Below are 16304 nucleotides of genomic sequence, written 5' to 3'. Positions count from 1 at the left end.
AATAGAAAAAACTAAAAATATCCCCATATTGCAGTCTAGGTGTGTTTAATAATAAAAACTCCAAAAAACCCTACACTTGACAATGTGGTAATTTTTGGCTGGTTAAAATTCTTAAACATTGACTGTAAACTAGGGCTTCTGACTTTTGGTTGTAGCTGATAAAAACCCTCCATACAAACAAAAAATTGGTGTTTATCCAATAAACACTGGAAATGGTTATGTGTAGACAAGCCCTAAGATGCAAGTGATGTGTAGAGTCACAACGTGGACTACAGAGATGTGATTTCTAAAGCACACTAAATGTGTTGAATATTAGTTAGTCTCTGTAGACCCTGCTGCTGCAAAGTAGAGATTCCCAAATGCACTTCAACATAGTGCTGTTTGAAACAGCAGTAATGTTAAAGCACACAAGAGAATATTACGAAGACATTACTCAATACAGTACATAAGTTCCAAAACCCTCTGATTTTTGGGCATCTACAGAAAACTTCAAAATTGCTAAACAAAAAAAAAAACCCAAAAGTGAAACTAACAAACCTCGAAAGCCAGAAGTCCTATAAATAACACATACAGTAGCTGGCAACTGCTCCCACATGTTTAGCTCTCTTGTGGTTCCACTCAACCCAGCCCTCTTACAGATGACTACATTTCACTTTGTCTGCTGCACAAACACAACAGGTTGGAATGGCATAGGAGATGCTGGCAAGGCATCAGAGGACAGGGGACAGACAGACTTACAAGCACAGGCAAGCTGCTATTCTCTTCCATTTCAAATCCGATACAGAAATTGCCCTTTTGATTTTCAAAGCTTTGGATTGCTTCTCCCTTTCATGGACTGCAAATCCAGCTACACATCTGTGGGCTCACTTTGGTTTTATAATACAGGTCTCTTCTCTTTATTCATGTGTTTCACTGTAGGTCTGGTAGGGGTTTCCACTTGCACTGCTCAGTCTGTTGAAAACGTTTTCCTGCCCATATTCCAAACTACTTCTACTCTTTAAATCTGCTCTACTCAAAAAAAAAAAAAAAAAAAAAAAAAAGTGGTATTGTGTTTTAGGGACCCAAGGTGATAAAATTACTTTCTTGTCTAGGCATCATGCATTTATTTCCATAGTATTTTATCATAAGTTGACTAAAAATATTTGAAAATTGTTAATGGTTATTAACAGTGGTCAGTTTTCCTGAGTTTCTTTTTTTAAAAGCTTTGAATGGAGTATCAAATGTCAGAGAAATCACACACATGTTGAATGCCAATCTTAAATCCAAAAGAAAAAGGAATCTTCAAATATAACTAAATATTAATTATGCCAGTGAAGATGAGGTAATTAGACAAATGTTAATGATACTTTAGCTATTAAGAAGTTGGACTAGTTCTTCAAATTGTAAAGCGATTTGCTGCAAAACAAAATTCAATTGCATTAAATTTATATTACCCTTTATTAAAGGTTCTCATGTGTACTGTTCATTTTAAATAAAAATCACTGGTACTCCTCAGTGCATGTCTCTGTGGGAGAGGACCTCAGATGGGAGCTCTGTAGTTTCATATTATTCAAGCATATGTTGCTGGAAATGCAGAAGATTGGGCATATGAGGCATAGCTTTTTTGTCATGTGAGCCAGTCACCTGATCTTAACTTAAGGTGAACTTTGGAGTTTCAGTGTAAAAAGGAAAAGTTAAACTATGACTAATATGGGCAGGGCTGGGCACCCACTAAGGAAGTGGAGGGATGGGGGAAGAGTTTCTTTAACTGGTACGCCTGTGTTACTTGTATAAAACTAAATGTACTTCAGAATTGAAAAAAATATATACAACATGCTGATTGCTTTCATTGCTGTACGCCAGTTGGTTTCTGCACGAACAGAGCTAATACAGGAAACCTGCTACCAAAAGGAAATGAGCATCATTCTTTTGTTTGGTAATTATAGTGTTCAGTGCTTTATGTCTCCATTAAAATGAACTCAGGGTTTCTCATAGCTTCACAAACAGGTATTTATCCATCAACTGTGAATTATTTCCAACTAGTACTTGGAAAAGTATGTGTTCTTCAGCATTATTACATGCATTGCAATTCTCTTGGGTATGGCCTTTTGCATTCCAAGTACATTACACATTGCTGAGCTGATCTTTGTCATCACTCCAGTAATAAATGTTTTTTTCCAGTACCAGTCACAGCGTATTATTGGAAATTAGTGAAGTATCTGTAAGAGAGGCTGACTCCTTTTTTAAAAGTACACTGCTTAACAATAATGAGCTTCCTTCAACTCAGAAGTGTAGTGTTGTACCTCCATAACATACTAAAAATGGTTAATGATACTAAAATGCTCTGCCAGATTTTGTGTACATGCTCCAAAGCATGAAAGCACTACAGCTTCTCAATGAAACGGTTGTAAATAAAAAAAAAACATTGATTGAACAATATTGTTTTTCCCTAATCTTAGAAATGGCTGAACTCTTAGTTGAAACTTTTCCAAAACATTCTGCCTTAGGCAAACACTCAGCATGGAAAACAGACTTATCGGTTTGTTTGGCAAAGTTGGAAGCATCTGAAAGCTAGGTCTTATAATGTGAAGTTTCGGGCAAACTTGACTATAAGTGGCGCTGCCTGCACCACTAATATAATTAGTTTAGAATAAAAACCCACTATATTTTGAGACCAAGTTTTTATGTTTACTGTACTAAGGTGGAAAGCTAATTGTAGAATGAAGATAGATAAACTGCTTTTCAGAAATTTAAAAAGCCATTGTATATAATAGATACTTAAATACAAATATATTCCATGTTAAGAAAATAAGGGTTAGTTGCAGTTCCATTAAAGAGAATGGTGAAATGGATGTTGATTTAAGTTGAGCAGGATCAGGCCTGAAAAGCTTTAGTTAATCCAAACATGACAATTAGATGAATTGCTTAGATGTGTCCATTCTCCAATCATTTTATGCTGCAGTAGTTATTTGCATAATTATAATTAAAACCTGTAGTATTTAAGTGTTTCTCATTTGCATAGGAACAATCCCTTCTAACTCCATGATATTTTTTTCAGCTGTAATGGCAGATCCTGGGGGAAAGACTGAGTTTAAGAACTGCCCTTCATGTGAGACAAATGTCTGTAAGGCTACTATACATAATGCCTTTGATGCATTGGTGAGGAGCATTTACTCACCAGATGTTCAGTCCGCCTGAAGTTCACCACTTGGGCCTGCAAGGATCACAAGTAACCTCCAGTCTGTGAAGATGTAAGAAACTTACAGCTTCCAGGGTGGAGTTGGAGTGGCTCCAGTCCCTTTAAGTCCTGTTTTGGAGCATGTTAAAATCCAGTTCAGAGAGGTTTTTTTGTTTTGAGGTGGTAGGGGGAGCATGATCTGGGAAGCCAAGGATTTTTGGACTTGGCACAGAAAAGTTTTTCCATTTAAAAAAAAATTTGAAAAGTAGAGGAAGAGGCATTGCCATCACTCCAAGTCCCCTTTTAAGAAGTTTAGAGGTAGCAATTCTAGGAGGGAATCAGCACTGAAGACTTGAGTGAATAGTTAGATATCATGGTTCAAAGTTTGTGTCTGGGGCAGCCTGAGGCCAAGGAAAACAATGGATTAGATTTCATGGTGACTAAAAACATTAGCTTCTTATCTACATTTGTTTAGATTACTTTTACAGCTGGTGGAGCTACCTCAGTCCAAAACAATCACCATGTATACAAATTTCCCAAAGTAAATAAGGCCTCAGGCAAAAGGACGAGGAGATGAAGGCAAGGGTAGGGCCTCTAGGTCACATCTGTGATGTGTGGGGGAGCCAAGAATTGTACCCATCAGGAGGAGATATGAATAGTAATAGAATCGATTTTGGGTGTGGGGGAGTACTTTCCAGTTGGTCAGTTGCAACGGAAGACTGAAGGGAAATAGCTGTCTGGGTCTTATTTCTCAACTTGTTTGCAGGACTGTGGGAAAAATTGTTACTAAAGAGGTAGGGGTTATTATAGTGTAGAATATTTGCAAAAATATTCAAAACTACTAAGTAAATTGATTGGGCTTAAAGCAGGTAGGAAGGAAGGAAAGCTTCTTGTATTCAGGTAGAATAAAAATGGCTAAGAACTTAGAGTTGGTATTCCTGAAAGTTTGACGATAGAGTAGATAAAATGGACATGCACTCATCCTGAGGCTTATTAAAAGATCGAACAACCTATACTAAGGAAACTACTACTTTGCACTCTTAACAAGGACATCTATCTTAAGTAGGTAGGTATGGAAGATTAAATGATGAGTGTTAGAATACACAACTTACTCTACATATTTAATATTTTAACCCCACAGGTAAGGTGACTCATTACAACTTGTGCAACCTTACTTCAGTCCCACCTTGTGCATATGCATTATGATACATAATATTTAGTTACTAGGGTTGCCAATTTTGGTTGTACATATTCCTGGAGGTTTCATCACATGATAATCTTTAATTAAAGATGAATCTTCAATTCCTGGAGACTCCAGGACAATCCTGGAGCGTTGGCAACCCTACTAGTTACAGGATACTGTTTTTCCACAGAACCCTTGCCTTGCTCAGTGTGCAGGATGGACTGTGCTTTTGGGTTGAAGCAGAATTGTGTAGTAAAGGAGGCAGTTGTCTGTAAGAACCATGTCATGTTGCAGAAGTTGAAAGATATGAGAATGAGGTAGTGAAATGTCAGAAAAGGATAGTCTCATGCTTAAGGCAGTTAAACGTTGCCCTGGAGCATTGGATTTTATCCCTGAGTCTATCACAGAGTTCCATTAGGATGCTTGGCAAATCATTTAAACTGAACTTTTCAGTTGACCACGAATTGTATGTTACTCACTTTCTGGGTCACCTTGAGACATCTGGGGACAGATATACAGAAGTGGTGAGTTCTCACAATCATAGCTGGAGTCTGGCTTTGAACATATTAGAGTGCTATAAAAATGTTAAGTATGCTGAAAAAAAAAAATCAGCCCATTGCCATCTTCAAATTAGACACCCCCCCCCCCCACCAAAACAGTGGACTCTTGACTACTTTTGCCTTACTCTGCCTCAGTTCCCCAGCTATAAAAAGAATAATCCCAGTTACTTACCAGTGGGGTGTTGTGAAGATGAATTAATTACTTTTTGTGATGCACTCAGTTACTATGTGGGACTGCCACAGAAAACTTCAATGAGGAAATTAAAGACTTTGTATTAAGCATAAGGTGTGGATGGCATACATTAAGACCTACCCAGGGGCCACACATTTTATATGAAGGATTTAAGGGGGTGGGGAGTTGAATAACTATCCATTCACTGAATGAGGCAGCAGGTCCCATGGGATAAAAATGTCATTTAAGGACTGAATCAAAATGCATATAATATGCACAGGCAATCTTAATTAGGGCATTTGCTAACTTTTGAGTGCTTGATATTGTAATATTAAAATGTAGAATTTGTTGGTGGTTTGAAAGAAGTATACAAAATGTTAAATTGTGTAGTCCTAGAGTAGCTATTCTGATGACAGGCACTATAGCTAATATAATGGAACTTAATAGCTATTTATTTTATATTGTGCCTATTACCAGGACAGCTACTCTAGGCCTACCTCATTTTAAAAATCATTACATGTGCATACACAGCTAGTGTTGTGAATTAACATAAATGGAGAAAAGGCATGTATACCTTGTGACTACTGGGATGAAACCAAGAGGCTAAATTGTATAAGTCTGTCACTTATGCCCATCTTTCCATTTTATAATGGTAATATCTTGGAACATAGAGACCCTGAAGTACCCAATTTTTACTTTAAAAACCCCAAAACAAGACAACCCCAAAACCTTAAAATAGGCAGAGGACACAGGGAGATTGGGGAACAATTACTACATCTGAATTGCTTTATGAAATACTACTATTGCAAGAAATTCTTCAACATAGCATACCGCTTTCTATAACCTCACATTTTTGGCATGATATACATTTATGTGAGAGAACAGTCATTTACACGCCCTGTCTAAAGTAGGGCAGTTTTAGTGGGTCTGGGGCTTCTTGGCACTATCACAGTAGAAACAACAATAGGATCCTTTTCACTCTGTTGGCGGAGGCTGTGAAGAGTGAGAACTCTGCTCTAAGCTCTACTAGTGCGCTCTATGAAATAGAAGCAGGTAGAAAGAAAGAAGAGCCCAGGCTAGAGATACTGTTCCATAGCTCCACTGGGGAGACCGATGATGTGCTCTTCTGTTCCATCATGAGTAGATGCTTCTGAACTGTAATATTTAGAGGTGGTTCAATAGTCAATTGACTTTGTTGCCATTATTTCCAGTTTAATATAATTTAATCTAGCAATTGTCATTTAAATGGTTGCCATTGTCTCCTTTTGAAGCTGCTTACAGCAAACATATGAAAACTATTCAAAAGCATAAGTGTTCAATATTCTGAAAAAAAACCTTAAATTTTTCATTGTTTTCTTCATTTTAGCCATACTGCACTATATATAGCTTGTAGCATTCATGGCTAATATAATTATCCACTCAAATATTTCAAACATGATATCTTACTCTTGTGTTTAGAAATAGTATTGACACTTTATTGAACATAAAAGATAAGAAAATCTGTTGTCAGTCTTTCATGGAGACTGGCTTCTATAATGAAACTACTCATGAACAAGAAATAAGTAGCATACTTCTGTGTAATACCCATTATTCAGTCTCTCCATTTAAAAATATTAACAGATTTGATTTCTCAGTTCAGTTCTTAGTGGATCGATGTCATTACCAGAATTAATGTCATTGACAGTCCAAGGTGAAGGAATGAATATAAAGAATGTGCCTGATTCAGTCTAAGAAAGGGGAGCTGTTTAAGGAAGCCAAGGTTTCCTATGCCCTGGATAATTATTTTCTAGGGCAACTAGTGATGTTTCATGTGTACTGTATTCTCACCTAATTCAGTGAATAGGACAACTTTCTTTTGCAACATGTACCTATACTAAGCTTTCCCTCATCATGGAAACACTGCTCTAGTTCAACTGATTCATTCCTTCTTAAAAATGAAATTAAATATGGAAGGAAAGCAGAGGGAACTTTTTATAGGAATGAAGTTCATAATATGGAAGACATCGTGTCCTCCTGATGGTATAAGATGTCGCACTTCCATTTCCTCTGTGCTTTTAGAAAAAAGTTTGAGGCTACCCACTTAATACACATTATCATTGCTAAAGCCTAATATAGTGTAAATTATAGGTATTAAACTTGTAACGGTCTTCAGTGAGCAAAGCTGGTCTCTCAAATTCCATTTCTGTACCAAACACATGCATTTTACTCTGAATGGAAGTACTCTGGCAACATTTACCTTTACTGATTTTTAGGAATGCTTGGAAGTGTTCAGTCTCTTTATTACTAACATAAGAACATGTAAATAGATGAACTCCTTGTTCTTGCACTGCCATTAGAATACATCTTCCCCCAGTACTGTAGCTGCAGGATATCAAAAGATGATGGGTGGAATTACTTCATAAGAGGCTTTTTTTTTTTTTTTTTAAACTAAACTGATGAATAGTTGCTAATTGGTTGGTTTATAAAAGACGACACTTCAAGCACAACTTTTTTTTTTTAGAAAATTAATGCAAAGCTTCATGATGGAGTGTGTCAGCACTGTAAGGAGGTCTTGGAGTGGCGTGTAAAATTCAGCAAATACAAACCACTATCAAAACCGAAGAAATGGTGAGTCAACAATTACTTCACAGCTAATCACTGTATAATTTGTACACCTCTTTTTTTGGGGGGGGGTGTATTACCATTTTTGGGAATTTCATTTTCATGTGTAGAAGAGATATAATCCCTATTGTATTGAGCTCTAAATTCAGTAGTCTGAAGTTCTAGGAAAGCTTACAATGTTGTTTTTACTTTTTAAAAATGCAAACCATTGGGTGTCTTTTTTTTTTTACTTATATAGCACCTTTCATTAAAATACCTAAACAGCCTTATGCATCATAGTGCTTGTGAGGGACCTAATTATCCTAATCCTCTAAATAGACAAACCTGAGGCACAGAAACATAAGTGATTGTCCCAAGATTGCAAAGTCAGTCAGGGACAGGGAAACATCTCTATTTTTCCAGTACACAAGATAAACTGGGGGGGAAAGGGGTGGAATTTTTAACCAGATGAATTTATTTTTTCAATCTTGGACCCTATCGAACCTCATTCAGTACCACCAAATGAATAGGTATCTGACAGCTATTGGACAGGGGCCTAAAGAAACCCTTTTAGGGCTTAATTCCACTTTTTTAATGCAGGCAGAACTTTTGTTTGTAATCAGGCTTTAAAATAAAGTGTTTTGTTTCATAGCAATGTATTGTATAAAATACGAATGGCCTCTATGCAGGTGACAAACCGTTTTCACTCGTAGATCTTTGTAGTCATTCATGGAGATGGAAGACCATTAAATCAACTTTATTTTCAAAAATTCTCTTCAGTAGCTGAGATAGAATAGATGGTTCTGGCATTTATCAGATCTTCCTTATTCTCAACATATACAAATAAAGGCTGCCACTATTACAAACTGCTCCTTATAAATGGATGTCACTGAAGCTCTGTGAGGGCGCAGAGCTCAGCCTATGTAGATCTAATTGCAGGATCAGGCCAAAATATATAATTTTAGCTAATAGAATGCTTACTGATGTGCAGGTCACATTAAACAGATTAAAAGAAAAAGAAATGTTTTAAGAATATTTTTGGTGGAATTGCACCGATGTGTGTTATGGGGGAACATTTAAGATTACAGTAACTGGGAGGCAGGGGAGAAGTAAGAATGTTTCAAAGGCAGAAAGGAGCATGAGGTGATACTTTTGATAGAAATTATTGCCTATTGGGCCTTTCAGGATCAACCCCTGAAATGTTTGGAACCTTGTGTATATATACTTTACAACAACGGTATAAACTCAACTCTAAATTTAAATAGCGATTAGTATTTAGAAATCCAGTTATGAAAGAATTATGAAAAATTCAGATTTAGCCCAGTCTCAGCTGGAGATTAGCATCTTCAGTTGAAACCACTTCATACAATTATACACTGGTGTACACGGTTCTAAACTTAAGCTGTTGAAAAACACTACTTTGCAAAAAAGTACATATACACACTTGTGCTGATTTTGCAGTTCCCATGTGTCTGCTGAAGTTGCTTCATTGCAGATTTTGGCAGCTTGTACCATTTAATTTTTTGTGGATGTTACTTGTAGATTTCAGAATTATTATAGCCTCCTCCTAGAGCTCCAAGTACTAAAACCGGAGTGAAAAAATATCAATTGCTTCATAGTAACAAGGGGTACTTCATGCATTACTAAGGGTGTGTGGGATGTTTGATCAATTTGGGAAAGCAAACAAACTTGAAGGCAAACTGACATTCTGTTTTTAACTTTACTTTTACTGTGTTAAGTCGATATTCAGTTGTAAACCTTTGAAAAAACCATATGGTTTTGTTCAGAGTTATGAACAACCTCCATTCCCAAGCTGTTTGTAACAGAGGTTCTACTATAATTTGGAAACCATGCAAATGGAAACCAAAGAAAATGTTTCCACAAACATTTGTTTGGGGTCTGTTGTGTGTTTGCTTGCAGTTTAGAGTATGGTCTGTTTGGGGTGCTGTTGGCTGAGCCCAGGAGCCTGGTAGGCAATACTGAGAGCTTCCTACAAGGCTCTAGCCTGCCATGCTTTTATCCCTAATCCCTCTAAAATCCCTTAACAAGGGGACCAGGCTAACTGAGGGAGAACAGGTAGTCAGTGAGTGACCTCCATCCACAACAGAAAGCATAAGGGGCTGAAGATGTTGAGAGTTTGTGTAATGACAAAAGTCTTTTAAAAAAAAAAATCTTGAAAATAAATCTTTGGCTTAATTCTGTGGCTATTTTCCAGAAGGAACAATCCTAGAAAAATTGAGCTCCTTTAACGGCGATGGGATAGGCAGGCCTCATGGCCAAAAGAGGAAAGCCTGTTGCACCTTCTGTCTAAGTCTGGCTACTGATAAATCTGAATGGAAGGCAGGTAGTGGACATATCCCACTGCTGCCCTCATCAGGGGTAGGGATGCTCTGAAGAGCCAGTTTAGGATTCAGTGAAGACTATTGTAGTTGGCCTTCTACTTGCTTTGTTGTCAGTGAGAGCAGCTCCCCCCTGCAAGCCTAAAAGTATACCAGTAGTGGCTGCTCTTGACGCTTGGATCACATTATTAGTTCCCAAAGCTTTCTTATGGCTTTCCTGGCTTCAGTGGTAGTTTAATTTTAAATTTTCACTTTGAAAGTGAATATTCAGTGCTATAGAATCCACTTTCATTTTAAAGTTAAATAGACAGCTTGGACATTTTCATGAAAAACTTTCAAGTTTTAATTTAAATTCAAAACATTACATTTAATCATGCTAGTTCCTGAAACGAAAGCGCTCAGTGACAGTACATGAATGGCTTATAAATTCTTGGAGATTTATCCTACCATGACACCTGTGCACTTCAATGTCCTGAGGAGTTGGACATCCATGAATCACTATCTTTGAAGCACAGTGTAGTCTAGAGTAAGGCGAGACAAAGAGTGGAGGGAGTTGTGGTAGAAACCAGATAGTACTGAACATTGTAAGAGTGTGTAGGTTAAGTACTTCGTTCTCCTTGAACCTTTTTGCATGAATGACATGTCTTTGGCTGGAAACTTTGCAGGGTTTGGGTGAGTGTACACCTAGAAACCTTGCTGCTACAGGCTGAGCTTTTCATATCCTCTTCTAGGACATTACCTAGAAGACAGAAGATTTTTAGAGCAGTTTATCCTCTGGTACTATACATTCAAGCTCCATGAGATCTGGTGCCCTGCAATGTAAGCCCAGGGTTAGTGGGATTAAAGTCCATGGGCCCTGGGTCTGAAAGCCTAGACTTTATTCTCAGGGCTCCTATGAGTGTGGATGCTAAAGATCTTTGCCCTAGGCACCACACCTGTGCTCTAGTGTCCACTTCTGACCATTCCCTCAGTTCCTCTTTTCACCAGCCTTTCCTCAGGTTGATAATAGTACTAGTTTTTCAGGAAAGACTATTGGTGTTTAAGTTAAAATTGTTGTTTTTGCTTAGTCGTGTTTTTAGCTTTATTTGAACTGTTTGCTCTTGCTTTCCTCAATCTTTGAAACTAGCGCAACAGACTGTGAATGAAAGTTGTGGTTCAAAAAAAAAAAAAAGTAGTCCTCTTGCCCCAACAAGATGTTAATTACTAGCCCACCTGGTCCTTCCAAGACCTGGAGGAGTATCTGATGACTTGGTATCCTGCCTCTTTGGCTTCCTCTGCCAGACCCCCTGTGAAAGAAGCTGTATGCTTGAATCCTTCAAGTGCTGAGAAGGGCTGGCTTTCAGGGTGGTGTTTTGGGCCTGACTACATTACATCAGAATATCTTCTCTGTTTTTGTCCAAAGAGAAGACGTTTGATACATCATGAATGTTTGAGTCATTCAAACCTTCAGGCCAGAGGTCCTCTATCATTTTTATTTTGACAATAGCAACCAAAGCCTCTAAATGTTTGGAGTAGTACACTGCTTCTTGTGGGTTTGGACTCATCTTTTGTCCATTGAGAAATTCAAAGGTATATAATGTTCTCTCTGCATTTGTAGTTTGCATTTATAAATTGCACATGTGACTTAGTACTATATTCTGCGTGGACTAATCTTGTCTGAGCCAGAGAAATAAGAAAAGTTGTACAGCTTTTAAAGCAACAGACAGCGTTAGTGAACCAAACAGCCTGCTCAAATAAGTGGCTACAGAGATCTGTGTTCTATCATTTTGATAATTAAAAAATCTTTTGTTTTAATTTTCCAAAACTGACATTTAAAAAGTTAGAGAAATATAATAGTACAGTCAATTAGTTAACATATTTCTTTAATATTACATATGAGATTGGCATATATATAGGACTTTATTATTACGGAAAGTAGTCTTCTCCCACTTTGGGGGTCTATGAAACAATTAGGCTTGTTATTGGAAAGTTTTAAGAATTAATTGAACATTCCAATTTGCTAACTAGCCAATCATTCTAATATTGTTTTCCTTCTTAATAGCGTGAAGTGCCTCCAAAAGACTGTAAAGGATTCTTACCATATTATTTGCAGATCCTGTGCTTGTGAATTAGAAGTGTGTGCTAAATGTGGAAAGAAAGAAGAAATTGTAGTTCCGTAAGTACTTCTCAGAAAGTTTGATTACATACCTGTGCTAGTTGTATCTCATGCATTCTTTTAACAAAATAGGTTTGGAAATTTTCATTGTTCTGCTGTATTTCAGGGCACATTTCCTTATGTTAGTATGTGCTTTAAGTAATCGGGACAGGAGTCAGTAGAAGACAGCAACCTCAGTCCTACAGAAATCAGGGGTGAAACTCCCATTGTCTTTAGTGGGAATGAGATCAGACCCAATAAGACTTTATTTTAAGTTGCAAAGGGTAATTGCATCTACTTTGGAACTAAGCCCTCTAAAATGGACTAAAGTTAATTACCATAAAATATGCACAAGCTAATTTACTGTTTGAATTTAATTTGTCATCTGATTATTCAGTATTACAGTAAGCAGAAAAAAGAAACCAAACAAGGGTTGATAGAGAGCATAGCAGCTATGCTATTTAGTGTTTTTATTGCTCGGGCCAGCAGTTTCCCTTTACTGAGCATCATGTATTAATTTGCTGGTATGTGGCTTATGGCCAGCAACAGTTGATTAGATAGATAGAAGATAGATGGATAGATCTGTCGTCCCCCCTCCCCCCCCCAATAGAGTGGTTTTATTTTTATTAAAACCACAAAACCAAAAGTTCCCCCTGCTCCACTCCCAGTTTAATAATTAGATCCTGAAGGTCTGTCAAATAAGACTTCTGTGTTTCCTTTTAGGATCAGTAAAGGACCAGAGAAGACGGAGAATGAGACTACTGGAAATTGCCAAAGAACGCTCAGTAGAAGAGATGAGTCAGAGGAAAGAGATGAACTGGATTTTGATATTGACTTAGATGGCATGGATGATAAGAATCCTGACATGCTCGAGGAACACTTCAAAAATATGAAGTTTGAAAGGACAGAAGTCTGAAACTGTTCCTGTAGAATCTTATATGAAAGGCTAAAGTTCTAGTCAGGAGACTGTACAACTGAAGAAAAAAGTCAAAGTGATACCTACCTAGTATTTCCACTATGACAGTTCAGTCTGATATTTGAGTGCTTGACACACTGCTAATATAAATGTTCCATTTTATATTTGAATTTTATCACAAATCTTTATGCAAGAGTGGGATTCCGCAAGAAAAAATTATGTCAATTTCTGGTATACAGGGAGTTATGGAGCCTTTCCACTTCCAGGTCACTGGTTTTAAAAATCATCCTGATCGGAAATGTCTGTCGTCATGTGGTGACTATTCTGTTGTTTGTGCAAAGTGAGTTACAGATCTCAGGCCAAAGTATTATGGACAAATGGCCCTAGCACAGGAAGGAAAGGTAAACTGTCAAAAATAGTGCTAATGAATGAGTCTAGAGACTAAGCTACTTTCTTAGTCATGTTTTAATATGCTCCAGAACAGGGTTCTGTGGAGTACTACCACTACCCCCACACTTGCTGCTCATCTCTTGTGCGTAAATAGAGGATCTGTATGCTGTTAGGGTACCTCTCATAAGCAATAGTACTTCAACTGAAGTCATGTCATTAACATTTAAAATGTTAAGTGACAAGTTTGTATCTTTAGAAGATTATTGGTGTGTAAAGACCACAGGCCTATTGTTTTTGGTTAGTGTATAGTTTCACACAACTGATTTTTCCTTTGAGCTGTATTTCTAATTCAGTTTGCGTTATGATTTGAGAAATAAATAAATAGTGTCCTCTAGTGACAGTCACATATAACTGCATTTATTTTTCAGCTGCACTGTTGCCAGGTTTGAACTCTAGTCTAGTTCACGCGTGTGTTTTTGTAGGAACAGCCTTTCTGAAATTAAAGCAAATCAGTTTTCTACATTATGGAGAAATAACTATAAAATATGGACTAGAACATCTGAATGGGGAATGCTTAACTAAATTAATTGGACTAGAATAACCTTTTTATTACTTGAATTCAGTAGCACCTCTTGGTTTTGTGCTTTGCACCCTGAAATACTGCTGGAATTAGCAAGTGTTTCATCTGCTATGGCAATAGATTCCAAGGCCAGAAGGGACAAAGTATTAACCAAAATTTTTACACTAGAGAGCATTTAAATTAACCACATATGGCTCATTATAGAATTGCCCAGTTCTAAGGGACCTTGCTCAGTGTACACAACTGACCTACCAAACAAAGTGCCATCCCAGATGCCCTGTCCTATTATAGTAGCAGTGAGCCAGAGGTTGAACTTCCTCACACCCCACTTGGAAAGTTAGGAGGTGGAGCCCAAAGCGTGTGTGGTTTTTTTAGCCCACGTAAGGCAATAAGGGCTGGCTCCCAGTAGGTGGGAACTGCTACACCATGGATTTTTTTAATCCAAGCAATTGCCATAGAATCTAAATTGTAAAAGAAATTGCATGCAGGCTGCCAGGGAGTGTTGAGCATAGAAAGGGCAAAAAATGAGGAATAAAGAGCAGCAGTATTCAGAACCAACCTGTTCTGTGTGGCCAACCACATTATATTGTATGGAAACATTTCCCAGCCTTGTAGAAGGTTCTCTTCCCTAACTTGAAGATTCTGTTTAAACAATAGTTTAAATTTGCATTTAAACACAAGTAAGAGAGGAAGTAGTAGTATAAAGAGGGAAATGCTTTTAAAAGCTCCGAGTGCTTTGGAGACTGCATTGTCCTCCTCAGTAGGGAAGTGAGACTTACTGGATTGGATAGTAACTTCTGCCGAGCTAGTCAGTGTGGCCATGACACCTTCTGGTGGGGGGGTTTGGGGGGGGGCAGAAATGAGAAGACAGAGTAAAAGCAGGTATTTTAGTTGGCTCTATAAACAGAAAGTAGATAGTCCCTCCATACCTGTGCTGGAATCAGAAGACAGGATACTGGACACTAAAGCATATAGTGTGGGGTGTTGGTAAGGAGAAGGTTATTGTAGTTCTTACCCAGTTTTGATGCAGAAACTAATTGCAAAACTTGTAATTTTTAAATTGGAGAAGGAGATGAGCTTTTTTGTTATACATGGAACTCCACACTGGATTCCCAAAAAATGTTTTGAGGAAAGTAGGAGAATTGCATGGAAAAGGAGAAAAGTTGGGAGAGGCATAAAAAGTCTTCTATGCAAGGAGAGGTTGAAAGGATTAGGGGATGATAGATATCCCAGTGCAAAAATGACAAGGGGCTTGGAGAAGGTAAAATAGGTGCTCCTTCATAACACAAGTCTGACAGTCCCAGGCAAAATAATGGAATGGCTCATGTGGCACTGTTAAAGAAGGGTAATATAATTAATGTCAATCAACATGGGTTTGTGGGAAATAGTTCTTGTAATCTCATGCAAAAAAGAGAGAGAGGATTCAAAGAAAAGCCAGGAGAATGATTAAAGGATTGGAAGATATGCTCTCTCATGAGTGAGCTCCTTGAGTCTATTTAGCTTGTCATTCCCATAACTGTTTGCTAAGATCCCTATAAAGGTACTTATAGAGTGAACAGAATTTTGATGAAGGGTCTTCAAACTATCAGAGATAATATAGTCCAGGGGCTGGAAGTTGAAGCTAGACAGACAAATTTTAGACTGGAAATAAGGTGCAGAATTTTAACAGTAAGGGTAATTAACCATTGCAGCAACTTGCAAAGGGTTGTGATGGATTCTCCATCACTCAGAAGTCTTAAAATCAAGTCTGTTGAAGATGTGCTTATCTGAATCATACCTATTGAACTTGAAGCAGGAAACTCCTATGGCCTGTGTTGTGCAGGAGGAGAGACTAGGCTATCATTTCTGGTTTTAAAGTCTGATACTAGCCACTCAGAATAAAAGACTAGATGAATGTCTGGTCTGTTCCACTAAGATAGTTCCTGTCTTACCTAGTATTCCTGCAAATATGCATATACTGTTTCTCGATGGTTTTATATAGGTATGTACGGGGGTTTAAACTTTGCCTTGACCACAGAGGAAATACTTTGATGCTGGACAATTTTTTTATTGCACTTTGCACAAGCACCACTGTTAACAATCACAAGACTGATTGCCTCGTGCAAAAGATCACTTGGGGCCTTATCCTGAGTTGTGCTGAGTTCAGGAGCCAGGCTCATTTGATGGTGAGCATCAGGTTTGGATAAAGTAGTGTGAGAATTAATCATACACTCTGACTTCATAACTCCAGCTGCTGGAGTTATGAAGATTCCCTGTAGTTAATTTGTCTGCAATAAAAAAACATGTTTTTAAA

General features: G+C 37.7%; 1 protein-coding gene and 1 long non-coding RNA gene across 3 annotated transcripts in view; one reads left to right on the top strand and one right to left on the bottom strand.

Annotated features, from left to right (window-relative positions):
* The window catches only part of LOC122465876, a 15476-nt gene extending 4338 nt beyond the window's left edge, over positions 1 to 11138 (bottom strand). The window contains exons 1-2 of the long non-coding RNA XR_006290999.1: positions 11128 to 11138; positions 9477 to 9483 (exon numbers count right to left, since the gene is read on the bottom strand). This is a non-coding gene — a long non-coding RNA (uncharacterized LOC122465876). The remainder of the gene's footprint in view (positions 1 to 9476; positions 9484 to 11127) is intronic.
* C5H9orf85 (chromosome 5 C9orf85 homolog) overlaps positions 1 to 16304 on the top strand; it is a 24459-nt gene extending 8155 nt beyond the window's left edge. For both annotated transcript variants that reach the window (XM_037901838.2, XM_007065614.4), the window contains 3 exons: positions 7573 to 7679; positions 12033 to 12146; positions 12849 to 16304. In XM_037901838.2, the coding sequence (XP_037757766.1) occupies positions 7573 to 7679; positions 12033 to 12146; positions 12849 to 13041 (414 nt within the window). In that variant the 3' untranslated portion in view covers positions 13042 to 16304. The remainder of the gene's footprint in view (positions 1 to 7572; positions 7680 to 12032; positions 12147 to 12848) is intronic.

This window comes from Chelonia mydas, chromosome 5, assembly GCF_015237465.2.
Source record: "Chelonia mydas isolate rCheMyd1 chromosome 5, rCheMyd1.pri.v2, whole genome shotgun sequence".
Classification (NCBI taxonomy): domain Eukaryota; kingdom Metazoa; phylum Chordata; order Testudines; family Cheloniidae; genus Chelonia; species Chelonia mydas.
The sequence above is the reverse complement of the archived record's forward strand: the minus strand, read 5'-3'. Positions and strand labels throughout refer to the sequence as shown.